This window comes from Panthera leo, chromosome B1, assembly GCF_018350215.1.
Source record: "Panthera leo isolate Ple1 chromosome B1, P.leo_Ple1_pat1.1, whole genome shotgun sequence".
Taxonomy (NCBI): domain Eukaryota; kingdom Metazoa; phylum Chordata; class Mammalia; order Carnivora; family Felidae; genus Panthera; species Panthera leo.
This window is the reverse complement of record NC_056682.1, coordinates 162,272,225-162,299,009: the sequence shown is the minus strand read 5'-3', so window position 1 is coordinate 162,299,009 and position 26,785 is coordinate 162,272,225. Positions and strand designations below refer to the sequence as shown.

The 26,785-nt window shown below is 39.3% G+C and overlaps 2 protein-coding genes across 24 annotated transcripts in view; one reads left to right on the top strand and one right to left on the bottom strand.

Annotated features, from left to right (window-relative positions):
* Positions 1–11,377, top strand: part of FIP1L1 (factor interacting with PAPOLA and CPSF1) — a 78,571-nt gene extending 67,194 nt beyond the window's left edge. For all 18 annotated transcript variants that reach the window (XM_042936382.1, XM_042936391.1, XM_042936390.1 and 15 more), the window contains 3 exons: positions 2,702–2,915; positions 10,356–10,493; positions 11,073–11,377. In XM_042936382.1, coding sequence (XP_042792316.1) covers positions 2,702–2,915; positions 10,356–10,493; positions 11,073–11,220 — 500 coding nt within the window. In that variant the 3' untranslated portion in view covers positions 11,221–11,377. The remainder of the gene's footprint in view (positions 1–2,701; positions 2,916–10,355; positions 10,494–11,072) is intronic.
* Positions 11,378–11,471: 94 nt separating this feature from the next.
* LNX1 (ligand of numb-protein X 1) overlaps positions 11,472–26,785 on the bottom strand; it is a 123,584-nt gene continuing 108,270 nt past the window's right edge. For 5 of the 6 annotated variants that reach the window (XM_042936368.1, XM_042936367.1, XM_042936372.1 and 2 more), the window contains 4 exons: positions 20,059–20,236; positions 17,705–17,933; positions 13,101–13,259; positions 11,472–12,731 (listed from right to left, as the gene is read on the bottom strand). In XM_042936368.1, coding sequence (XP_042792302.1) covers positions 12,596–12,731; positions 13,101–13,259; positions 17,705–17,933; positions 20,059–20,236 — 702 coding nt within the window. In that variant the 3' untranslated portion in view covers positions 11,472–12,595. Of the gene's footprint in view, positions 12,732–13,100; positions 13,260–14,228; positions 14,391–17,704; positions 17,934–20,058; positions 20,237–26,785 lie in introns of those variants that run through there. The other variant, XR_006201953.1, reaches the window with a different exon arrangement.

The following is a 26,785-nucleotide window of genomic DNA, read 5'->3' as shown; positions in this document are numbered from 1 at the left end:
TATAAAGGCTTTTTAGCCTGTAATACATATCTGCAGATAATGATTTTGTTACTTTTCAGATTCTTGCTTCCCTCCCTGTTTTTTGTTTGTTTGTTTGCTTTGTGGGAGGGTTCTTAACTGTTCTGACCAGCATCTCTTTATAATGTTGGAGTACTGAAAGTGGAGTTCTTGTCTTATAACCCCCCTCCCCCCCGCCCTTTATTTTTAAGGAAAATGCTTTTACATTTTTACTACCAGGCTTTTTTTGCTATTTGGTTTTTGATGGAGTCCTATATCAGATCAAGGAAAGTTTTCAAGAGCCTTTAAACTGAATGGATTTTGAGTTTTAATCAAATGCTTTCTGAGATAACCATACCGTTTTTCTTCTCTAATCTGCTAATGTGGTAAATTTCTAAATTTTTCTAACATTAAGTCACTGTTTATTTGCTAAGATAAACCTAACATGGTCATGATTAGTTATCTTTAAAAAAATAATAATAAACATTGATTGATTTAGGATTTTGACATCTGTGTTCACATGTAAGATTAGCCTATAATTTTTCTTTATTTGTATTGTCTTTAACTGGTTTGGGTATTAACAAGCCACGTGGGATAAGTTAGAGAATAATCTTTTTTTTCTATTCTTTGAAGTTTATACATTAGAATGGTCTGTACCTTATAAATTAGTAAAACTCAACTGTAAAAATGATCTAGTCTCTTGGGAAGGTTTCAAGTTACTGATCAATGTCTTTCATAGTTAGGGGAGCAGTGAAGATTTCTTTCCATTCTTGAGTCACGTTTTGGTAAATTATTGATTGATCATTTGAAATTAGTCCATTTCAGCTAAGTTTTTAAATGCATAGGTATAAAGTATATCCTCTGTATTCTTAATCTCTGTAACATCTGTAATTGTGGGTTTTTTTTGGTTTTGATTATGTGGCCTCTTTTTTTCTTAATCTTGTCAGAATATTGTTATGTTTTGTCTAGTCTTCAAAAACCACCTTTCAGTTTTTTTTCTTATTGTATGGTTCTTTTCTATTCTACTTTATCTTTATTATCTCCTTTTTGTATGATTATTCTGTTTGTGTCTAAGTTCTTAAGCTTTAGACTTCCATCTTTTCTAATGCATCTAATGTTTTTTAAGATTAAATTTCTCTCCAGAACAGTTTGCATCCCTATACTTTTGATGTCATATTTTTATGTTCAGTTCCTAAATGATTTAAAATTTATTTTTTTTTACCCCTGCATTTTCAGAAATGTCTTTAATTTGAAATGTATAGAGATTAGGTTGTCTATTTTACATATGAAAGTACATAATGTACTTTTATAAGTGTTTCATATGTGCTTGAGAAGAATGATTATTATTTAGCTGTTTTGGGCAGTATTCTATTATATTCATTAAATCAAGCCTGTTAACAGTGTTTTGCTCAAATCTTCTATTATCTGTAGTGAAATTGTTTTGTCTGCTTATACTGGCAGTAATTGAGAGCAGTTGTGTTAATCTTCCATGATCAAGGTGGATTTTTTTATTTCTATATATTCAAGCTATTTTACTCTCTAAAAATTTAAGCTTGTTTGTTAGCCACCTGGAAGTTTAGTTCTGTCTCTTGGTGAGATGCATCGTCTATTCCCTTTTCGTGGCCCTTTCTGTCCAGGTAATCCTTCTTTGTGAGTCTGCTTTGTTGTTAATCTAGCTGTTTCTGAAGAGCTACAGAGATTAGGGGGATTGGTATTTTCCTGTTCCTCCCATCTTTCTGCTTTCAACCATTTTGTTGTTTTTATGTCCTTTATGTTCAGAATATTAGAGGTTTTGTTTTTTTGTTTTCATAGTTTTTCAAAGTACTAATCAAACTCTTTCGTTTAACTAGTGAATTCAGTCTCTTGAATTACTGTGATTATTGAACTGATCAAACTTGTCTTCTCTAACCCTCATCCTTTCCAGGTCTTTTTGAACTGAGTTTTTCAGATATTTTTTTAAATTCTATTTTTCCTTGTAGTGTTTTGAAATTATACATTTTGTTTCTATTATTTTAGTGGTTATTTTTGGAATGTATTATGTATATATTTCATAGAAGTTCTTTTGGTGAAGTCTGTTAAAACTTCTGGTCATTTAAAAAAAAATTTTTTTTAACGTGTATTCACTTTTGAGAGGGAGAGAGCATGCGTGTGAAGGGGAAAGGGCAGTGAGGAAGACAGAGGATCTGAAGCCGGCTCCGTGCTGTGAGTGCAGAGCTTGATGCTGGGTTCAAACTCAGTGAAACATGAGATCATGACCTAAGCCGCAATCAAGTGTCAGCTGCTTAATCGACTGAGCCACCCAGGCGCCCCCACTTTTGCTCATTTTTGAATCTGTGAATGTCTTTTATTCTTATTCTTGAGATTTAATTTTGTTTAGGATATCTTTCTAGGTTGACCATTACTTTCTCTCAACACTTTGAAGATGTCTGGTTTATGTTTTTAGTATTGGAAAGTTTGTGGTGTATCTAATTCTGGTTCCTGTCTTTGTATGTTAGGGCTTTAAGGTTTGTTTCTGGATGTTACCCCAAACTATGGGTATTTACCATGCATTATTTCTCTTTTCTATTTATAACCTAGGTTTCCATTATAATCTATAGATGAAACATTTTTGGTGGGAGTTTTGTCTTGTTTTTCAGTAGAGTTTTGTCTGTCTCGTTTAAGTGCCATAACTTTTGTTTTGAAATGTTTTTGTCTTTTTCTTTAGTTGCCTTTCCCCACCTTCCTGGTTCTGCTCCTTCATGGCCTAGTCTTGTGGATACCAGCAAGCAGTGGGACTATTATGCAAGAAGAGAGAAAGACCGAGATAGAGACAGAGACCGAGACCGGGAGCGAGACCGCGATCGAGACAGAGAAAGAGAGCGCACCAGAGAGAGAGAGCGGGAGCGTGATCACAGTCCTACACCAAGTGTTTTTAACAGGTTTGTTGAACGTGCAGGAATTCGTACACATGTGTTTCATGTACACTTTAGAATTTATATTTGGTGCAAGGATGGAAAATCTAATTCACTTGGGAAAGGATTGCTTTAAGAGTAGTTAGTATAACCAATGAAAAGTGTTAAGGCTTTTTAAATTCCTAGATGCTTTCCATTATGCAAAATAATAATCTTCAATTTGTTCACTTCTTCCTTAAAGGAATTTGAAAATATTTTTATCTTTTCATCTAAGATTTTTATCTTAAGTTTAAATAGTTGGCAAGAGATAATTTCCAGTATATTATAAACATTACAATTTTAAAATAAAATCACTCAAATTTTAAACATACCCAGTGGGTTAAGAGCATTATAGTGATTTGCTAAACCTCGTCATCATATTTTGTAAAAATGCATGTAACAGACTCTCTTTTAACAGTTGGAAATTTCACATTTCTCTGTTTGAACTCTTATTTCTGAGCAACTTTCCCCAAAGAATTTTATTCCTCTGTAAAATATTTTTATTCTTGAATAAGTTTTTAAAAATGGATCATTCTATCCATTTTTCTTGCAGCATACCTATGGTAAGTTTAAACGTCTAAAAAATTTATGACTGTAAGATTAAGTATTTAAAAAAATTTTCCCCTCATTTTAATTAGTACTTATTTAAATATATATAGATAGAGCAACCTTTGAAAATAATTTAGTGGAACTACATCCCCTAATGTTATGGAGGACTTTCCAAAACCCATCCCCAATTAAGTATATGTATTCATGAGTGAATATTACTGTGGCTAGGAAAAAACAGACTTTTCCATTAATTATGTTTCTTCTAAAAAAAAATTATATATATATATATACACACACACACACACATATATATATATATATATATATATATATAAGCCTTGTTCACATAAAATACTTAAATGAGAATTGATGGAGTTTTGTTGTGGCTCTGTCGTTTAATTAATTGAGCACCTGTAGATTCAGTGATATGCCAGATTTACATAGGTAACCTGTCATCAAAACTATTATTATTTTTTTTAATGTTTATTTATTTTTGAGAGAGAGAGACAGCACGAGCAGGGGAGGGGCAGAGAGAGAGGGAGACACAGAATCTGAAGCGGGCTCCAGGCTCTGAGCTGTCAGCAGGCACCCAGGTGCCCCTCATCAAAATTATTTTTAAGGATCTGTCGGCTCTATCAGCTATTCAACTTTTTTGAAAGCAGAGAATTGGAAACCTCCTGGTTTGTGAAAGTACTTGTTACTCAGTGTAACTGTTTCCTTGGGCTGCCATTACCAAGTCCGACACACTGGTGGACTACAACAACAGTGTATCCTTTCTGCAGTTCTGGAGACTACAGGTCTGATACCAAGGTGCCAGCCTATCTTCCTCATTTTCATAGGCTCTGAGGAATGATCTGTTCCATTTCTTGTAATTTCTGGTGGTTGTTAGCAGTCCTCGGTGTTTTTGGTTCTGAGATGCGTCACCCCAGTTTGTGTTTCTGTCTTCATGTCTCATCTTCCCTTCTGTGTCTCTGTCCAAATTTCTGTTTATAAGGATATCAGTCATTGGATTAGGGTGCAACCAAATCCAGTATGACCTCACCTTGACTTAATTACATCTGCAAAGGCCCTGTTTCCCAAAATAGTCACATTCGCAGATATAGGGGTTAGGGCTTGAACTCATCTTTTTCAGGGGGCGGGAGGAGACACAATTCAACCCAGTACATTCAGGAATTTAAACTGAGAAAACTAGAATTTATGAAAGAACACCAAAAGGGCTTTACTAAGACTTCTCAAAAAACTTCCAGTTATACCCGTTTAAAGTTTCTTTTAGATGCATCTTTTTTTTTTTTTTTTAATTTTTTCAATGTTTATTTATTTCGAGAGAGAGAGAGAGAGACGGACAGACAGAGTGTAAGTGGGAGAAGGGCAGAGAGAGAGGGAGACATGGAATCCGAAGCAGGCTCCAGGCTCTGAGCTCTCAGCACAGAGCCCCCACGCGGGACTTGAACTCACAAACCGCGAGATCACGGCCTGAGCCAAAGTCGGAGGCCCAACCAACTGAGCCACCTATGCGCCCCAGATGCATCTTTTCAAACTTAATATGCTCAGAAAGAATTGCTCATTTTAATACATCTTTGCAGATAGCCTTTAAAACAGACTTTGTTAAATATTTTCATGCAAACTTTGGAGTTGCAATTTTTCCTCATTCCATTTATGGAAAATAGCTACCGTATAACTTAATTGGTAAAAGACAGCTCTCATCAATCCTGACAGCCAAATCACAAGTTTTTATCAGAAAAGAAGTCTGATTTCATTTTTTTGTTCACTTTAAATGAGTATAAGATGCTGCCCCTCAACACTTTTGATTTGCTTTTCTTCAGAGGGACTTCAATGGATTTTGTTTGTTTGTTGTTTTAACTAGGTCAAGGAAAATTGTTTATGACTTCCACCACACTACTTTACATACAGTATATCTGAAGTTAGGACATCCCAGAAGACGGAATACTCCCATTTCTTACTCCGTATTTTATCCTTGACAGAAAAATGTGTCAGATAGGAAGACTGAAAGCCTTATAGAAGCTTTGTTATTCCTTGAATAAAATAGATCTGACATTAATATTTTAAATTAGATATCTAAAAAAAAATTTTTCATGTTTATTTTTGAGACAAAGATCATGAATGGGGGAGGGTCAGAGAGAGGGAGACAGAGAATCCGAAGCAGGCTCCAGGCTCCTAGCTGTCAGCACAGAGCCCGACGCAGGGCTTGAACTCACAGAACATGAGATCACGACCTGAGCTGAAGTCGGACGCTCCACCGACTCAGCCACCCAGGCACCCCTTAAATTAGATATTTTTAATGCCATGATTGTGTTTGCACCCTGAGTCAATGTATCAGAGTAAAATCGGTAAAAGGAATGCCTTTTGTAAAGGGCTAGGAAGTTGATTGTGAGAGAAGAGATTGGATAAGCGGCATGATGCTTTACCCGCTGGTATGTATCATTACGCAGTTCACGTTTAGGAAAGTTTCTGGAAGTTGTGGGTGGCAGTCGATGCCTCAGAACGTTTTGTGCCACTGGAAAGAATTCATACGCTGACGTGGTACTGGCACGTGTGCTGGTCTAGAGAATAATTCAGAATTCTCCTAATGATCCACAGGTCCCAGGCCAGTACACCTTCCTACATTTTAGAACACCCAGTTCTCTCTCAAGCCAGTATATCCCATGTTTTAGCTATGCTGAACTAGATGGTATTTTGGAAATCCCCCATAGTTCCATACTCGTTCATGTTGTTCCTGGCTTCTGTGAGCTTTTCTGAATCCCCCCAAAAATGGAATTATTTCCTTCACTTGCTCTCTAAGTATTTAGCGTATCTTCTTTAAAGCATGTCTTTCTTAGCAAGCCTGTCTAAGGGTGTTGGCCACCATCTTCCATTTCTGTATTCTCAGTACTTTGTATAGTTAATGCCTAACATGCAATGATAAAATGCCATACGTTGCAGGGGAGGAAGATGAATATAGTAAAGACAGTTTTGAAAGCTGTTGTGTGAAACTCTGTTTTAGCTAGGCAGATTTTGAAATTAAGAAAAATCAAACTTTATCATTAGGAAAGCATTGATTTTAGCATCTCGTTAAAATATCAGTCTTGGTGGGGTGCCTGGGCAGCTTAGTCAGTTAAGCATCCGACTTTGGCACAGGTCATGATCTCACAGTTTAGAGTTAAAGCCCTGCATGGAACTGTCTACTGTCAGCACAGAGCCCGCTTCAGATCCTCTGTCCCTCCACCCCTTCTGTGCCCCCTGCATATGCATGCACACACACACTCTCTCAAAAATAAACATTAAAAAAATATATATACAGTCTTGGTACCATCACAATATAGAATGAAATGAGTCAAAATAACTTTTTTTATACCAGCTATTTTTATGGATGGGATAAATGTACATAGACAGTTTTCTGATTTTGCTAGATCAGTTAAGGATGTGAGCATATACTTGATTCAGGCATCATTTGTTTTGTTAGATGTGATCATGTAATTATAGACTTCTTACTCCAGAAAGGTCCTTAGCGATTATCTAATCTAAATTTTGACTTGGCAGATGAGGAAATGGATGTGTGAAGAAATTAAGACAACGGTAGAGAGCTATACGGGCTACTGAAAAAAGTGGTTGAGATATTACTTAAAATCCTTTTTAGTGTTGAAATTAGTTAAGAAATTCTGTTACTTTTTATTTTTCTTATTACTCTGTATGCACTTTCTTTATCAGTGGGTGGAGGTGATTCATTCATTCATGTAACTGACATTTTCTGATCCCTGTTACATGCCAGGAACAGAGCTATGTGCTAAAGATACAGAAATACTCACACACTATCCTTACAGATTTAAGCATGTAATGTTGTCAAGGGGACTAGGACGGGTTAGTAGTTTTAAGCGTTACCTAAAAAAAAAAAGTGCCATAAGAAATAATAGGATTTATTCATCTTTTATTTATTCATCTTTTTCCTTCCTATAGCTCCTAATAGTGACTGTAGGAGCTGATAACATTTTATTAAGTATAAATAAGTAAAGGTTGATACCATAAGTATGTGTGTAGGTTTTGTGTTTCGGTATGAATATAGTGTGATGGGATATGTGCTGTTAACCTTGACCACATAGTGCGTAATTCTGTTAAATTCAAGAGCATTACTTTCAGGCAATGAATTGTTTCCCTTTTTTAAAAAAATTTTTTTTGTTTATTTGAGAGAGAGAGAGGGAGAGGGAGAGGGAGAGCATGAGCAGGAGGAGGGCAGAGAGAGAGGGAGACACAGAATCCGGAGCAGGCTCCAGGCTCTGAGCTGTCAGCACAGAGCCTGATGTGGGGATCGAACTCATAAAATGTGAGATCATGACCTGAGTTGAAGTCGGACGCTTAACTGACTGAGCCACCCAGGCGCCCCAGAAGCTGAATTTTTTCTTATGTAATTCAAATGGATATATTTGAGATAGCACAGTTATTTCTGGAATGTACATGTTCACAAGGTGCTGAATGTAAACTTGATATACGTAAGAAGACTAAATTGAATTGCTTTGCTAGAGTTCATAAATTCTTTGTGTAAATAATACATTTATAGAGGCTAAATTCTCTGATTCTTCAGTTTCAAATACACGCATGCACAGATGTTACTGAGTTTTTATGGAAACTTAAAACGGTTAATAGTTAAACCACATTTGATTTTCATATTGGTAAGCTGTAGGGCGTCAGGAGTCAGTGTTTACCAAAATCTGACTAAAAGTTCAAGGACAGAGCAGCGAAAGATAGAGGAATTTTGTGTTCTGGATTATCCCAGGAATAGTGTTCTCTGGAAAACCCCAGTGAAGTATAAAAGTAAGGGCCATTTTTCCTAAAGACTGACATTTTGAAATAAGGCATGTAGTGTGTGTTATCTTACAAATTACAGGGTCATTGTTTTGAAAATTATAGACCAGTCTCAACATCTGTTTTTTAGGCCGCTTAAGTGTGGGCCCGAAAGAAGGCTGGTCATTTTAGGGTGTTTGAAGTGAGCTGTAATGATTTCCAGGCCTAGAGAAACCTTTGCGCCACAGCTGCTTATCAGAGAAGGGGACGGAAGGACAGATCCTCATTATGTTCTGTGTGTGAGGCCGAATCTTCCGTCACCACATCCTGTGGCTGTCTTCAGCATCTTAGGGGCCTCACAGCTAACAAGAGTTGGTGTTAGGATGAGAGAGAAAAGAAGGTTACAAATGACAAATTGCGATAATTGACCTTAGTTATTTTTATGTAAACCCAATACAAAGAAGGCCTCATTTTTATGGAGGATACTATTTATGATAATCGTTTGTCATGGTAATTCCCCTTCAGAAACATTACAAGAGAGTCCGTCACTTTTATGAAAAAGGCTCTGCTTCTAAAAAATTGAGCACTGAATTAACTGAAGATGGGGAGAGCCTGCATGTTAGCTGCCATTTATTGAGGACCCACTGTTGTGCCAGTTCTCCGACAACCTTGAAAATGACACTTGCCAGTTTTACAGATGAGAAAACAGGTCCAGAGAGGTTAACTAATTTACCCTGGGTCACACATTTAGTCAGTAGCAGGATCAAGATGTGGTCCTTGGTCTGTTCTGCACTTCCCGTCTTAATGCAGCGCAGCATTGCATTTCAGGCCCCATGCTTCCACTGTCCAAATACAGAGTATATGTTTATGGTCAGAAAATGTGGATCCATGTGGGTACATACAGTATACTTTTTTTAGTAAGTTTTTGAAATGTTTACTGTATCTCAGGCAGGAAGAACTTGGTCAATAATAGGAGTTGTTAGTTGTAGCACTACTGAATCATTACTTTTGGTAGGAGACCGTAATAAGTTGACTTTTTCTTTCATGTGGCTCATACTTTTAACTGATTCTGTGTCCTATTACTTTTACTTATATGCCTTAACATCTCGATGCGTCATGCAAGTTACTGATTTAATAATTTGTATTAGACCTTTCTAGAAACCAGAGCCCTTTAGTGTGTAGTGTTCTAGAAGATACTTTTATTCTAAGGGAGTTTACTGATAATAGGTTGTAGAAAGTGTTGACCTCTGTGAACAACAACCAAAAAAAGATTGGAAAGATTAAGAGAAAGCTGGAGGGAAGACCGTAAGTGAGAAGACGCAAAAAGAGGACCAGTCTAGAGAGGTTAAAAAAAAAAGAGAGACTACCATCCAACTCTAGCCATGAGTCCTAGCTTCACCAGTCTGTTCGAGCTAAAGTCAGGAAATGGAGCGGCAGCAGAGGTGTGTGCACTTGCTGTCATCCAGGGGACTCTGCCCGTCCCCAGCCACACACGTACCCACAGTATTAAGCAATTGGGATGTCAGACTGTGTGTCCACAAGCAGTTCTGCCTGCATTGTGTGTGGATATTGTGGAAGCTGCTTTGATGTTCTTCTGTTCTTCAGGCTTACATACTTCTTCATGAGATGAATGTATTCTTCATGTGATTGAAGGACTTAAGCACTTTCATCTACTTTCCACTTGTAGCCATTGTGAGCCAGGTATTTTTACTTATAAAATCTTAGGCACACAGAGATTCTAAAAATATAAGAGTTTTGGTTGGAAAGCTAAGATACACAAACATGCTGTTAATTTTAAAAGGAACAAAAGAAAATGAAGCCAATGAAATTTTAAATCTGTTATTGCTCCCAGTTTTTTGGGGAAAAAAACCCTCATTGTTACATAAAATTTCTACTCAATAACTGTGAAAGCACAAAATTGGACCTTTAACATGTAATTGTTTTATATTAGATCTAGTAATAATTGGGGAATGGCATCATTTTCCTCAGTTCAACAAATGTATTTTGCATCTATTCTGTATAAGATGCTAATAACAACAACATGGAGGCTTCTGGTTTAGACTCAATTAGTCCAGTTGTCATGAAAAGTTTTTATTCCAATTTCAGTGACGAAGAACGATACAGATACAGGGAGTATGCGGAAAGAGGGTATGAGCGTCACAGAGCAAGTCGAGAGAAAGAAGAACGACACAGAGAGAGACGACACAGAGAGAAGGAGGACACCAGACACAAGTCATCTCGCAGGTTTGTTCTCTTATAGTGAGTCACTTGGAAGCGAAGAGATGTTGGTGTGACGTTGGAAAGTTAAACATTTCCAAATAACTGGTAGACCATATGTGTTCCTCGTTGGAGGATTAAGAATAGGGTGTTGAAACAGTTGGTTCTTACAGGCTCAACAGAGGTTTTGAAATCTAACAAGACTGCATTTAATACCCATAGACTTGATGCATTGTCTTGTTGGGAGAGGGTTTGGTTTAGCATGTGAACCAGTAATAGTCTTAAAAAATTCTTTGGGCAAATAGGCATAGAAGTCAACCCTAGAAATAATTTCCTTTTATGATTTAGTGCTTCCATTTCTAATTTGTAATAGTTTTTCTGAATAAAGTATATGGGCTCTGAGACTCTAGGATAATATCAGGAAGGGGAGCTTGTAATGTAAATATAATCTGTATAAAAATCACAGAAACTGATTACTCCTCAAAATGTGCTTGAGAAAAAGAATGGTTTAAAACCCATTATTATATTGAGAATTTACCTAGAATTTACCTAGACAAAGTGGGGTTTTTTTCTCACTACTTAAGAACACACCTTTTTTTCCTTCAGTAATAGTAGACGTCGCCATGAAAGTGAAGAAGGAGACAGTCACAGGAGACACAAGCACAAAAAATCTAAAAGAAGCAAAGAAGGAAAGGAAGCTGGCAGCGAGCCTGCCCCCGAACAGGAGAGCACCGAAGCTGCACCTGCCGAATAGGCGTGGCTAAGGCCTTGTGTGTCTGCCAGGGCCAGAAGTGTACCATAAATCTTGTTATTTTTCTGGATGATGTTTAAGAAATTTACCTTTAATCTTGTTCTGTTAGTATGAAAAGTTAACTTTTTCTCAAAATAAAAGAGTGAATTTTTCATGTTAAGTTAAAAATCTTTGTCTTGTAATATTTAAAAAAAAATAAAGACAGCAATGACTTTGTATCCAAGAAAGTAATGTGAATGAGTCACTCAGCAGGGAATTTTAAAGAGCTGTGTACGTACACAGTATCTGATGAAGGTCAGGGTTCCACCTTGGCCATCATTTTCTTGAGTTAATCAAATACCAGTCTCTTAAGAGATGGCGCTACAACAGGCACCTCTGAGTCCAAAAGTTAAGGGCAGTCTTTGTCAGCACTGCTGCGGCTGAAGACCTCAAGACACGGTCTTGATGTCACAACTTTTTGATGGGTTTTCAGTGGAACTAAATGGGGAACTTTTATATCCAAATTAGTAAAATCTACAGGCCTTTGGGTGGTGTCTGAAATAACCTGCCCGAAGTGTAGTTTCTAGAGCAGGCACGTGGACAGATACCCGTCACTGTGACACAAAGTTGAACTGCTTCACGGCTATCTGCAGGAGCCAGGGTCAAGCTGGTTTGGCCTTTCTTGATGCTTTTTCCAAGGCTCATTGGTTGAGCAGCACGTGGAGTTTTTACATAGTTACTAGCTGATTGTGAATGAAAAGACAAGAGCTTTGCATTAGTCATTTCCTATTGAATCTAAGAATACAGGTTTATACTAGTCTGTGAGCATTTTTAGGGATAAGCCTTAGGATGTATTTGTCAGTCATGGTAACAACATGGTTTTGAGAGAATCCGTTACTAGGATCCTGTAAGTAGTGGTGGTAGAAATGAACTTAATATCACATAGTAAAAGACAACTATAATTTGAAAAATATTTATTTCTCATTTGATGAACAGTTTCTTCACCAGTGCACTTTTAAAATCCTCTGGCTGTAAATTGGTTTTTAAATGTCCATAATGTACACTTTACACACCTCAGCATATACCAAATTTTTAATGATAGGATTTGAATTCAGTGGGGGCATACAAATTAGCCATGTAAGAGCTTTTTAATGAATAGAAAAATATAAACAGAGTTGTAATGTGAAATCCTCCACGCTGAATAAGAACTATTACTAATGTTTATATTTTGAGAATTACATTTTCTGAGGTGTAATGGACTTTCATCAGATCACACTTTCCTGACATTAGTTTACATTTTTACAGTCTATCCTTTAAATATAAAAATTGACAAGATAAATATATTGTTTCAACTTAGCTTATTTGTGGTTTTCTGTTTTCCTACGACCCATCATTGGTTCTATAAAAAAGTGCCAGGCCAAGAAACCAGAGTAAGAGTAATTTTTCCTTTAAGTTCCTTCAGCATCCTTGCCAAGCAAGCATGAATCATTCCTGATGTACTTCTACCGTTGACAGCCAGAAGAATGTCACCGCATCTAAAAAACATAAAACAACCCATGATTAACATTTTGGTCTGTAGCTAAGGTTAATTAATGCAAGTGTATCTGGTGGTCCTAGCTCTTGCTACATCTGTCAATCTTAATTATATAAAATTCTAAAAAAACCTTCTAATGAAGGCTTTTCCCCCTCCTCACTTGAATTCTGCACACTCTCTCCATTCAGCTTCTGTTAGAAAGGATGCTAAAAGTATGGGAAGTTGCTGTATGGGACCAGGGAATTCTTAGAAATTAAATGCTATGTAAATTTTTCTTACCAATAAAACAAGGTATGTAATACATGCGATATTTCTAATGGGGCCATGCTTTTGCATATATAAAACACTGGAAATAAGCCATCATTATTACCTAATTCTTCCATCATTGTATGCTGGTGTTCCTTCAACAATGGACTTAATAAAAAAAGGTTTGTCCCCGTTGTATTCTTCGTAACCTCCTACAATGCAGAAGCCCAGACTCCCGGCTGTGTTTCTTCGTAATATGACATCTTTACAGTTAAACAGGTACCTGAAATAGAATGTAAGCAATTTATCTGCACAGATCGGTTGAACTCTTAGTAATAATTAGGATTCATCTCCCATGCCCTTTATTGGCATTTTTCAGACTAGCATTGGATGGGTCTTACTCAAAATTGTCATAGCCCAGCGACCTTTTGTGCTGTTAGCTGGCTTTTTCCAATTGAACTGTTTTCTGTTGCTAAACACCCCTTAAAAAATACTATTATGTTCTGTTTACATGTTTAGTGGGAAAAATAAGCCTATTTTTGGCTTAAAGATTCAATGTCTCAATTTATATTAAAAAGTTGGAAATGCCTAAATCCCTATTGATGAGCCAATTCAAGCCTACTTAGCGACATATTTTTATTTACTTGTGGATATAATTTTAATGCAGACAAAAATCCTTTAAATGATTAATCTCGGTGAAAAAAAAATTTAAACCTAACCCTAACTTGCCAAAGTTTGACTCTTGAAATAATACCAGTTTAAATGTAGTTCTACATGCTTGACAGGTTATAGAGAAGTATGCAGGCATAAAGTGAATGGAAATCAACGTACTTCTAGAGATTAGAAGAATGATTCATAAGGGAGGAGAAAAAGTAAACTGAATAGCAAGGTACAGAAGGAATGGGAGGAGGAGAGGCCACAGGTCTTCTGTGAATGGGCGCAATCCTCATAGAGGTTAGAGGGAAGGAACTATTTGGTGGCAGCTGGACCAGTGTTGACACAGGTGCAAAGCAAGTGCAAACTGTGTTACAGTTGTGACAGGTTGTGTGTCAGGAACTGGATTGGACTAAAACCCCCCAGTTGAGGAACTGGTTTAAAAGAAAGCATTTTCATATTGGTAAAAATCAAGATATGATTGTTTTGTTTATAAGCTGTACCTTAAAATATTAACTGCCTTTTGGAAAACCAATAAACTGTCTCATGTGAAAGGTTTTGTTAAGTGATGACGTTGGTCATTCTATTTGTTACTGACCTTGCTAATCAGTGTAAATGTGACTTCATGATGTTGCTGATTCCAACTTAAAATAAGCTTTGACTTTGGTGGATAACTTTAAAATGTAGTGGTAAAATTCAACTCTGTTTCGTGTTGTATCTGTTGTCACACATAATTTACAGTAATTTCTTTCACTGATAGCTGAAAAATAACAATTTTAATAAAACAACCATATTTTGATTGTAAAATATTCATCTGCTGTATTTCACAGGAAGACCTCTGGTGTGAAATATTCACCCTGTAGGATCCGTGGCGCGTTAGATACCACATTTGCTTAGCGGTTCACTGACTAGCTCATACACAACGCAGGTAACAGTTCTCCAGACACCCCACGGCATTACATTCCTACCTATGCCCAGTACTGGGGAGAAAGCAGATGAAGAATTTGGTGATTCCTACCCAAGGTCATCAGCAAGTATCTGTTACCATTTCCCAGCCATCATTCCTTCCTAGAGCAATACTTGAAACAGTATTTCTCATTCTTTGACTACTGGATTTTTTCATGGAGTATCACCTTGGATCTTTAATTTTTATTGAATATTTGATTTCATGTGGACAAGCTATAAACCTCACCATCTAAAAATTCTGTTCTAGTGTAAAAGTTTCAACATAACGTGAATGAATTGTGTCTATTTTCCTAGACCCTTGTTTTGATGCTGGAGAGAAAGTATCGGGATCATCTTTTAGCAGATGTTTATGGAGTGTACCACATTCTGGGCACTTGGGGTATCAGTGAACAGACAAAAACCCCTGACCACTCTGCCGTGCATTCACATAGATGGCAATGTGACTGAGAGATTTTTCACTAAGTACTCTCCTTACTTTTGTGTTGAGTAGTTTAACTTTGTAGCATAAGAACTCAGTACTGTAAACCCCTTCAAAATCAGACCTTGGTTAGTTGGAACTGAGGAGTACTGGGCATTTTTTTTCTCAAGTTAAATGATTTCAGTCCCCATTGGGAAATGTGGAAGCTGGCTTTGATCAATGATGCTGAGGATTCACCTTTGAAATATTAAGCGACTTTAAATTCTATAAATGTGAGTTTTCCTATTCTGAAACTCTCTAAATTTAGGGCTCATTGAAGAAGAGTTGGATAATTTAAAAAAATAGCAACGAGTTTAGTAATTTTCTCCCAGTGAGAAAATTACGGTTACCTTAAAAAATAAACTCCATGTTAAGGACCATGGTGAAGTCTTGGGTTGCTCAAGAAGCTGTAAAATTTTGTTACACTGGCTGTTCCTTCTCAGTCTCCAAGGATTCCCCTTTTCTCAGCAGACCTCAGTGTTTCGCTGAGCCCCTCCCTACACTACCAAAGGGTGGTTCTCAAAGTGTCTGGAGATCAAAAACTCCTTTTGCCTTTCAGGGAGTCCAGAGATCACAAAATAATTTTATCGTAATAGACATTATTTGCCGTTTTAAAAACTCTCATTTTTCTCATGAGCTTATTAAGCTCAGAGAACACAGGATGGGTGATCTGGCAACAGAGTGAATGCAGAGGTAGATATGAGAGTCCAGTTATCTTCTGTTCAAGCCAAAGAGTAAAGAGGTTGGCAAAAAATACTGCTACTCTTCTCACTATCTCACCCCGAAGTCTTTTCTGGGTTCCCACAGCACCCTGTGCCTGTAGAATAGTAACACACATTAACTCATTTCTCCCCTATCCTACTGGTCCAGATGAGAGCATGTTTTGAAAGACTTCCAGATGTGGAGTGTGGCCCTGGGAGCCAACAGAAAACGAAGCAGAAGGTCTTTGGTGATTTCTGAGTCCCCTTGAGTTGAAGAGCATCTGATAAGTTGTAAAGCTGAAGGGCAATCCTGGAGTTGCTGCCTATGGTGTGACCCTCAAAGCCTCAACTCCGGCGCTTTGCAGAGAATGTTCGCCAACCCCTGACTTTGACTTTTCCTAGAAAAACACACAAGGAACTGGTCACCGTGATGACCTCAGGGGAGTGGATCTGAGGGGACAGGCATGAGAGACTCACCCTGCACCCTTCTCCCCTTGGGTGCCTCAGAATTTCTTCTGTGATTATATTACTGTGAGGGGACGAGGGGCCAAAGGAAACTAAGGGCCGCCAGGGTGACCGAAGACCAGCGTTGTCTGTGCTGGCATCATTTCGCACTTCCTGTCTACTCCTTTTAAAGGAAATGAACCAAATCCAGACTCCACTTCTGGCAGGAGCAGAGAATCGCTGCCTCAGGCCAGGTGACAAAAAAATGGAGAGAAAGCCACTCGGTTGGTTATATTTGGAGTAAAAGCATCTCGCATTTGTCCTGTCTACCACGAATGAGGAACTCTGATAGATGATGAATAGCTTTCAAGCACGCAAAAACAAAAAACAAACAAAAAAACCCTGCTTTCATAGACTCCAGTTTCAGAAAGATTAAAAAATGTTAGTAACTCTTCTTCCACTCAGGCTCAGTCCAAAATGCTTGAAGGTTTTCAAACTGCCTCAATGCTCAATTTTCAACTGTTTAAAAATGTCCTTATTTTAAAAATAATCAACTAGGAAAGGCTCAAAAAGGAATCTAGGTCAGTGTATCTGAGGCAGGGATGTTTTTTAAAACCTCATTTGAAATTTGAAAAAAAAAAAAAAAAAAAAAAAGACAAAGAGACCGTCCTATCTCCACCCTCAAGAAAAATGTCCTAAAACCAAACATCCTACTTTTATTCATTAAATCCAACGGCAGCATTTCATCTTCGGTGACTCTAATATTTAACATTTACATCACGCAGTTGGAATTTGTAAGGCAATCCTTTGAAGGTCAAGAGTTTGTGCTCTGCTGCAGGTGTGCAAACCCCAATTTATCTGTTCTTCAAGAATTTAACTTCTGCATCTAGCCATTTACAATGTCCTTAAAAACTGTCCTGACGTGTCTGTGCGAGACAATTTACTGGCTTCACATAAGGCTCTGGTTACGTCTCACTGAAATGACAACCCGGCTGCTCCCTGAAGTTTTCTAGAACTTTACAAGAGTAGGAACTAGAGAGTCTTGAGACATGCCCCTCAACCAGCACATGCTTCAACATCTGGGTACACGCAAGATGTTCTGCTGAAGGGTTTTACCTCTGCAAGTTCTGAGGATTCCACTAGCAAAGTAAGGGAAGGTTCCAGAGTGGAGGAGCCTGGTTGGGTTTTAGCCCTCTGCCCCCGTCAGCTGAGCTCTCTCTGCTGCATGAGCCATACAACATACAAGGGCAGCAGCCCAGGAGCTCCTCAACGTGAGTGTCTAACAATGTTTCCACATCCGGGCTTTTATCCTGCTCTGGGATTTCCGCATGCGTTTTCAGTAACAGAAGGGAGGACAGACTTCTTTCAAATGGTCTCACAATCAAACGTGGGGCTCACAAGGATGCTAGTGCCACGAACGTGGCTAGTGCCGAGAGAGTAAGAGTGGTCCGGGAAATGCAACGGTTTCCTCCCACATCTCCGCAAGGATGTCAAGTTGGGACTCACCGTGGTAATTCCAGCCACATGATCCAGGACGGGGACCAGTCTCTGGCCGGGGCTACATTGTGGTTGGAGTCCAGGGCTGCTGGGCTGCTGCTCGCTTCCTCGGGTTCACATTCTTTGACTTCCAAAGCTTTCAGGACCACCAAGGAGGATGTGCTTTTCAATAATGCAACTGCCTCACTCCGGCTGACCTCTGTTAGTTCAATCCCGTTCACGTTTAGCAAAATGTCACCTGATGGCCAGAGAAGCAGAAGCTATCTTTAGTGAGAGCACAAATAGGAACTTCTAGAAAAGTGCAAAGGGGCAGGGGCTGACTGCGATGTGGGGAGGTGAGGAGGGTGAAGGGCCATGTCATTAGCCTCCTGCACTGACGTGAGGCTGAGTTCTCCAACAGCAAAATGGCTAGCGTGTGGGTGTTTCACGGCTCTGGGAAGTTATGTTTGGAGGTTTCTAAAGCATACTCGTTAGTGTTTGGTTCTTGCCTTTAAAAAACAAAAAGCAGGGGCACCTGGGTGGCTCAGTCGGCTAAGCGTCCGACTTCGGCTCAGGTCACGATCTCACAGTTTGTGAGTTTGAGCCCCGCGTTGGGCTCTGTGCTGACAGCTCAGAGCCTGGAGCCTGCTTCACATTCTGTGCCTCCCTCTCTCTCTGCCCCTTCCCTGCTCATGCTCTGTCTCTCTCTGTCTCAAAAAATAAAATAAACATTAAAAAAAAAATTTAAAAAACAAAAAGGGAAAGCAGGTAGATAAATTAGCTTCGTTTACCATTCAATCAAAGAAAACCTACTTCTTCACTTCTTGTTTCTTGGTTTTAGCACAAGAGAGAGCATTTGGCAAAAGCTCCAAGTACCCACATGGAGCCTGGCATGCAGTGGGCACCCAACAAATGTGGACTGCCTGAAGAAGAGACCACCCCTGAAAGGGTCTGGCAGAGGAGAACACAGCAGTTAAGAAAAACGAGCTGGAGCGATGCTCTTAAAGAGGGGAAAGGAGTTAACATTGTGGTTCACTGCAAAGGTGATAGTAACTTCCATCTGCTAAGCACCTACTATGTGCAGGGCCATTTCCACACACCATCCCGCACAGTCCTCTGCTCGCATTCTCTCGCTAACAAGCCACTTCTTGGCGGACCTCATCACTCTCCACCCAGGTGCTTGGGTGCAAAAGAGCAAGAGAAACCAAAAGACATACTTCTCCTACCTCCAATTTCTATTCTTTGATCTCTCTCCTAATCTCCTGCCTCCTTTGACTCTCATCTTTTTCACACAGAATAACCATAGCAAGAGTAAAAAGATAGGAAGAGACAGATGGGAAAGGCTTGACCACCAGCCCAAGCCCTGCCTGACCCCAAAAGAAGCACTGTTAGGTTGGCCAAAGAAATCCCTTACCATACCCCCCCCCCCGCCCCGCCCCCACCCATGGCTCCTCAGGCTGAACAGCTGTACTTCAGGAACTTCACATGATCTGAATCGGAATCTCCTTCAACGACTTAATTGCTCAACCATCTGAGCTACCCCTTCGTGGGAATTGACAATATTATTAAAGATACATACTTGGCATCACCTTCCTTCCTTCAGAGTAACCCAGGACACATAAGATTAAAATAATTAGGGGTGCCTGGGTGGCTCAGTCGGTTGAGTGTGCCGCTTCAACTCGGGTCATGAGCTCGCAGTCTGTGAGTTTGAGCCCCGCATCGGGCTCTGTGCTGACAGCTCAGAGCCTGGAGCCTGCTTTGGATTCTGTGTCTCCCACTCTCCCTGTCCCTCCCCTACTTGCGCTCTGTCTCTCTCTGTCTCAAAAATAAACGTTAAAAAAATTTTTTTAGATAATGAAACTTTTTTTTTTTTTTTTTTTTTAACCAGTGGAAAAGAACCTAGCATGGTACTTTCATGATAAATATTACTTCACGGTAAATAATGTAAATGGTAAATATTCATTGGCTCAAAATCCATGAAAGCATTTCTCCCATCCAACCCACGAAATGGAACAATTCATGAATAGGTTCATCACAGGATCAATCCGGCAAAAGAATCAGTTAGGAAGAATGGAACCAAATTATGCCGTTTAGTCGAGGCCACTTGCTCATAACTGTAGAACTTCTCCATCACTTGTTGGCATAGTTTGCAGGTGCCCACTTTATTAGCAAGCCAAGGGGCCCACATCGGCCCACGTAAACTAAGAGGGGTGAAACCCAGTCCAGCAACTAAACCCCAACCAGTCAAGATCGACGGGTAACGGAGGTCCTGGGCAGATCAACGTCTCATTCTCTTGTTAATTCTGGAAGCAGTTCCCTAACCCAGCAAGCTGCTAATTCATTTTTAACCCTCTGCTGCCCCGGTACTTTAAGTCTCTTTTTACCTGTTTTTATTCTTCCATCTCTGCTTATGACTCCTCCGGGCTCCACACTGATGACATAGATAGGCAAATCCCATTCCCTACGTGATGCTCCCCCTGCAACGGTCATGCCGAGAGATTCGCTGGGGTCTTTTCGGACACTTACCACCTTCTCGTGGCAAGTGACCACAGGATGGAGGGGCTAAAGGCACAGAAAAACAAACACGGCATATCTGTTCACAAGCGGGTTTGCATTTCCTACATACAAAAGCTACCAAAGCTGGATAAGTTACAGGATGGTAGTCCTTGCCCTCACAGAGAAAGACGCGCTCAGACCCCCCACACTTTGCCTCCACCCTCAACAGAGTTGCATTATCCCAAACTCTATAGGCTCAGAGAAAGTTTACATTTCAAATAGAAATGGAAACAAAAAAAAAAAAAAAAAAAAAAAAAGGAAGAGGAACAGGTTGGAAACCGCTGCAGAAATATTAAGCACACAAAGTGAACTACATCCCAAATATTCCAAGTGACTCATTCATTCCTGATAGCAGGGAGTATTTCCTAAAACTCTTGTCATTCATGAGAATCAGGATTTTTTTCTAAATTAGAAAAAAGTATTTGCAACAACATGAATGGAACTAGAGTGTATTATGCTAAGTGAAATAAGTCAGAGAAAGACAAATATACGATTTTACTCATATGGGGAATTTAAGAAACAAAACAGATAAACATAAGGGAAAGGGAGCAAAATTAAGATAAAAACAGAGAGGGAGACAAACCATAAGAGGCTTTTAAATTCAGAGAACAAACTGAGGGCTGCTGGAGGGGAGGTGGGTGGAGGGATGGGCTAAAGGGGTGATGGGCATTAAGGAGGACACTCGTTGGGATGAGTACTCGGTGTTATATGAAAGTGACGAATCACTGGGTTCTACTCCTGAAAATCATTATTACACTGTAGGTTAACTAATTTGGATTTAAATGAAATTTAAAAATTAATTGAAAAAAGGAACTGTAATTAAATAGTCTTCAGTTTAACTTAGGTAGAGGAAGTCAATTATAGAACTCCTTAAAGAAAAAAAATAATGGATTTCATAGATATCCCATTCAATGGATAACTGGGTTCTCCCCAGTCGGCATCTTCACTCTTCACATATCTCTGAAAAATATGCAGTTCTACCCTTGAATGATATTATGTAAAAATATAGCATAAACATTGTATAGCATACATTGAAGACCAACTTTTGAAAAATAAGAGAACTGTGATTTTGATTCAACAACTCTAGACCAAAAACAGTCAAAGCTGCATGCAGTGTTATCTTAAAGCAGTAAGAGTTGGTCAAGGGCACTGTTTACCAATGAATACAGATCAGCATGTACTTTTATTTTTTAAAAACATTTTTAATGTTTATTTATTTTTGAGAGAGATAAAGAGACAAAGTGTGAGCAGGGGAGGGGCAGAGAGCCAGTGAGACACAGAATCTGAAGCAGGCTCCAGGCTCTGAGCTGTCAGCCCAGAGCCTGGTGCAGGGCTTGAACTCATGAACCGCAAGATCATGTCCTGAGCTGAAGTCAGAAGCTCAACTGACTGAGCCACCCAGGTGCCCCTCAACACATACTTTCCTAAAAATGTATTCTCCTCCCTGCTTGTGCAATGACTTGGGAACTAAACGGGAATGTGCCCTGCAAATAAATATTTATAATACTTGATCAGACCTCAGAGAAGTCTCTGGTTCAAGAGAGAGTTTACAGTTGTATCTAAAGGAAGAAAATTAGAAAACACATCTGGTAAAAAAAAAAAAAAAAAAAAAAAAAAAAAAAATCAGGGTACAAAAGACAGTGTAAGCACACTACCTTTTGTTTAAAATGGTGTAGGAATGAGAATTTGTATTAATATTTGCATTTTCATGAAGAAACTCTGGAAACAAAGAGGTTTTTTGGGCATGGAGAGGGGAACTGGACAGATCAAGCATGGGTGAGGGGCTCCTTCCTGTATCATCTCCATTTTCTGAAACCTGGGAATAGATTATCTGTCCAACAAATCCACTGAATGATAATTAAACTTCTGTAAAGTTGATGGTTAACATCATATAGAATTACTGCCTGAATGCATGAGTCCATTTTTAATGCGTCATTATGAAGATAAGCTTAGGGGTTTTTTTTGTGTGTGTATTTATTATCTCACAATTTTCTATGGTATAAAATTACCCACCTCTGTTCTAATGGCCTTATTGTATCCAGTAACGGCCTGTTGACTGTATCCCTAGCACTGAACATAGCATTTGGCATATTCAAGATGGTAACTATGTGTTTGTCGAATAAACAGGTGATAAATTACGGCTGACACAAATTGTTTTTGGCAGCGATGAAACACTAAAATAGGGATTGCAAATTATTATGGCAAGGTATTTGTTACAATTAGTGCTTACAAGGTCTGGGTTGTGTGTTTCTCTAAACCCCCAGAACCTTGAAGAGACTGGTTATCAGACGCGGGTTGCAAAACGGAAATGGGACCTTCTTCAGGGCAAAGTTTCAAAATAAAACAGAGAAGTAACAGTGTGCACACAGTGGCTCTAGCATTCCAGAGTAGATCTGGAGGTGCTCTCAAGGTCCGTTCTCAGTATGTAACTTTTCTCGTCCACAAAGCAATGAGATGTAGGATGTCTCTGCCTTTAATCACAGACATCTCTCAAAAGAGCCCTGTTTGGAGATGCAGACAGTTCTGAAATGCACCCAACTCAGGGCTAAGTTCTAAACCTGGAGACTCCTACTGGCTGCTCTGTTTCTTCAGCTCATTCTTGGGGACAGTCGTACAACATTCACTCCCAAATCACAAATAAGGTCTTTCCTCCATTGTTTCCACATGGAAGCCAGGCATGCTGCTGGGACAGCTGATCAATCTCCCGAGGTGATGACTAAAACACAGTATGGAATGCTCTGGAAAACAAGGACCTCTTTTCACATTAAAAAAATATATGTACACACAGGGGTGCCTGGGTGGCTCATTGGGCGTCCGACTACGGCTCAGGTCGTGATCTCATGGCTCATGAGTTTGAGCTCCGCATTGGGCTCTGTGCTGATAGCTCAGAGCCTGGAACCTGCTTGGGATTCTGTCTCCCTCTCTCTCTCTGCCTCTCCCCTCTCACGCTCTCTCTCCCTCAAAAATAAATGAACATGAAAAATTAACATATATATATATATATATATATATATATATATATATATATATATACACACACACATACACACTGTATTGCATTCTTGAACAGCTTCCTAGTACTTCATCATGTGTATATGTCATATCCCCCATCGATGACCATTCTGGTTGTTTATAAGTCTTGTGAAAAATTAAACAGTGTCACTGCGAACATCCTTAGACAACACATATCTCGTACGCTTGTGTAAATATTTCTTTAGTCTAATATCCTAACAGTACAACTGCTAAATCAAAGAACCTGAGCATTTTACATTTTGATACATACGACACAGCTCTATCGTCTATAATCTCACCAATACCTTGTGAAAACGCTGATTTCCCACAATTCTGCCAACACTGGGTTTTATCAGTATTTACAACATTTGCCCAGATGAACAGAAGATTGCAAATAATTGCCTTTCTAGGTAATAAGCTTAAACACGTTTTATTGTTAAACTTCTAACAGTAACAGCATTTTTGATCTTGTAATACCGTCATCACTCAAGCTCCCCCAACTTCATTTATGAAGAGGGTAAGCATGCCCATTGGGGCAGCCCTGTGATGGGAAGAAATGCATCTGGAATGGAAGATATACCTTTGACCTGAGAATCCTTTAGTTAAAAAAAAAATGGGTCACTAAATTCATTTGAAAGTAGAAAACTTACTTATCTCATGAAAGATTCCAGAAATGGTTTCTCACCTGCCACACCAGATAATAGAAATTAAGAGGCTGTGGGCGCCTGGGTGGCTCAGTCACTTAAGTGACTGGATCTTGGTTTCGACGCGGGTCACGATCTCATAGTTCATGAGTTTAAGCCCCGCATCAGGTTCCACAGCTGACAACACAGAGCCTGCTTGGGATTCTGTGTCTCTCTCTTTCTCTGCCCCTCCCACACCCGTGCTGGCTGGCTGTCTCTGTCTCTGTCTCTCTCTCTCAAAATAAATAAATAAATAAATAAATAAATAAATAAATAAATAAATAAATAAAAAGTGAGGCTGTGATTATTTTGTTGTGAATAAATATTCTTGGAACAATGCACAGATTGGCCAGATACTCTTTGAGGAAAAAAGAAAGAAATACAGTTGGTTATCTACTTAAATGTGTTTGGGCAGAAAAACTGAGACTCAACCTTAAAACAATTTCTGATCAAGGAAGCACAGCTGGCCGGGGGAAACTGAGGACTGACACCCAAGAGATCTGAGTAAATCCATGGTCTCCCTGCCCACACTACTCTGCTTTCAGAGGCAATATTTTAACACGTGATAAAAAAAAAAAAAATTAACCTATTAATTTTCAGGTGCCTGTGAGAAAAAACACATGAAAGAATCAGTTACCCAAGAATGAAAGGTTTATCTCATTGACTAGAGAACTCAAATCCAATCCTGTCAAATAAAAGACCTGACATATAAGATCTGACTGCTGAAACCTACGTTCTCTTGGCTGCACAGGTAGGTTATTTATGCTTTTAGATCCAAGTTCCTGGAGAGCAGCATCTTCCTCCACACGTCATCAGTGCTTACCCAACAGCCTTGCTGTACTGAGCAAAGAGATGTTTCAAGCACCTATGGGCTCAACACACACGACTGGGCACCCCCTAAATAGGAAACGTGTCCCTTGTATTTTGGACAGCCATCTGCCTTCCACACCAGAGGGAGAGAGACTCACGTTAACAATGGAAAAAAACAAGTACCGCCACGAACCCTTCACACCCAGAGTTGCCTAATCCTCATTGAGGAGAAGGAGAATGAAATACAACAGAGATCCTCTTTTCCATCTGTGTTTTCTCCCAAACGCCTTCCCTGCTTCAGAGACCTGAGGATGTTCCCTGATGTTCGAAAACATAATTTGGTACGAACTAATTCAAGCTGGCTGAAAAGCATCGTGAGCACTAGTCTACTCATCACTCAGCTATAAAAATACTTTAAAACAGTTTAGACATAAAAACAAGTATAAGGATGAACATAATGACCTCCCACGTACCTTGCCACTCAGCGTAGGAAATACGTGCTCCAGTACAGGTGGAGTCCCTCTGTGATTTCTTTCTGGTCACTTTCCCTTTCCTGTCCCACAGAGGCAGCTGCGCGCCTCCATCTGATGCCTTTCCATCTTTGCTTTTCAGTTGGCTACAAACATTTCTGTCTCCCGAGTCTTGGTTTGCCTTCTCTGAGCTTTGTCTCATTTAAGCTCCTACTTTAAAAACCCATGTTGTTTCCTAGATAAAGCAAGGCTTAGGATCATAAAAAAACTAATCGAAGAGCCACGTATGTCTTAGTATTGTTTTAAATAGGCTGTGTGTGTGTGCGTGTGTGTGTGCGTGTGTGTGTGTGCACGCGCGCATCTCATCTCAAAAGGCAGACACACCTGCAAATTAAAATGAGACTATTATAATTTCCCACCAGGCCAGTTTGTTCGGTATGTTTCCCAGGAATTAAATACAAGACAGAGACTGCAGCAAAACTTTGATCAGCTCATCTCGGTTGTTTCCGTGATTCGTAGCAGTTAGGTGAAAGGGACTACGGACCCACAGAGCTGGTGGAAGCCTCATTCTTGGTGGCTTAATGACTAGACTACAATATGGTCTGGGTAACCCAACTATAATTAGTTAATTAGATTAAACCTTAACTAAGCTAATAAACTAGTTTTCTATTAGTAAACACCATTAGTTTATTTATTTATTTACCATTAGCTTAATTTAAACACACTAATGCTATTTACTAGTGAAAAGATACCAGGAAGCCCTTACCCATAAAATGTGTTAGCAGGAGGCACCTGGTCTGTCTAGGTTGCTTATTGTAAAAAAAAAAAAAAAAAAAAAAAAAAAAAAAAAAAAAGCCTGGAATTTATGGATATATGGGGTACGGCTGGCTGGCTGGGGAAAGAGAGGGTTGTAGCCTTGTAGGCTATGTTATTAAAAGTCAGGATTCTGAGAGGCGTCTGGGTGGCTCAGTCGGTTAAGCGTCTGACTTCAGCCCAGGTCACGATCTCACAGTTTGTGGGTTCAAGCCCGGCGTCAGGCTCTGTGCTGACAGCTCAGAGCCTGGAGTCTGCTTCGGATTCTGTGTCTCCCTCTCTCTCTGGCCCTCCCCTGCTTGTGCTCTGTGTCTCACCCAAAAATAAACAAACAAAAAATTAAAAAAAAAAAAGAAGTCAAGATTTTGAGTATTGTTTCTGCATACATTACTCAAAAACCCAGACTTGTGAGTTATCCCAAACTGAAGCATAGTCTGATATGATTGCTCAGACAGGCACTCCGTAATCTCTGTTACAACAAGAGCAGGCTACCTATAGACTTGTTTTAATTACAAGTGATTGAATGCAATCAGATTTAGGAGAACTGGCTAGAAATCCATTGCCATCACAATAGGATGCCAACCCAAGGCTATAGGACTCTGAATTTGGGCTAAGCAAGGTTTGTGTTGCTTTCGATACCCACCCAAATGGAGAGGTGATGGCATTGCCTCTGACAGAAGAGACCGACAGGAGTACAAACTGGGCTGAGTCACCTCATTGAAAGAGAAGCTGCACATTGCTGACCTGAAGGACGCAAGCAGCCTGTA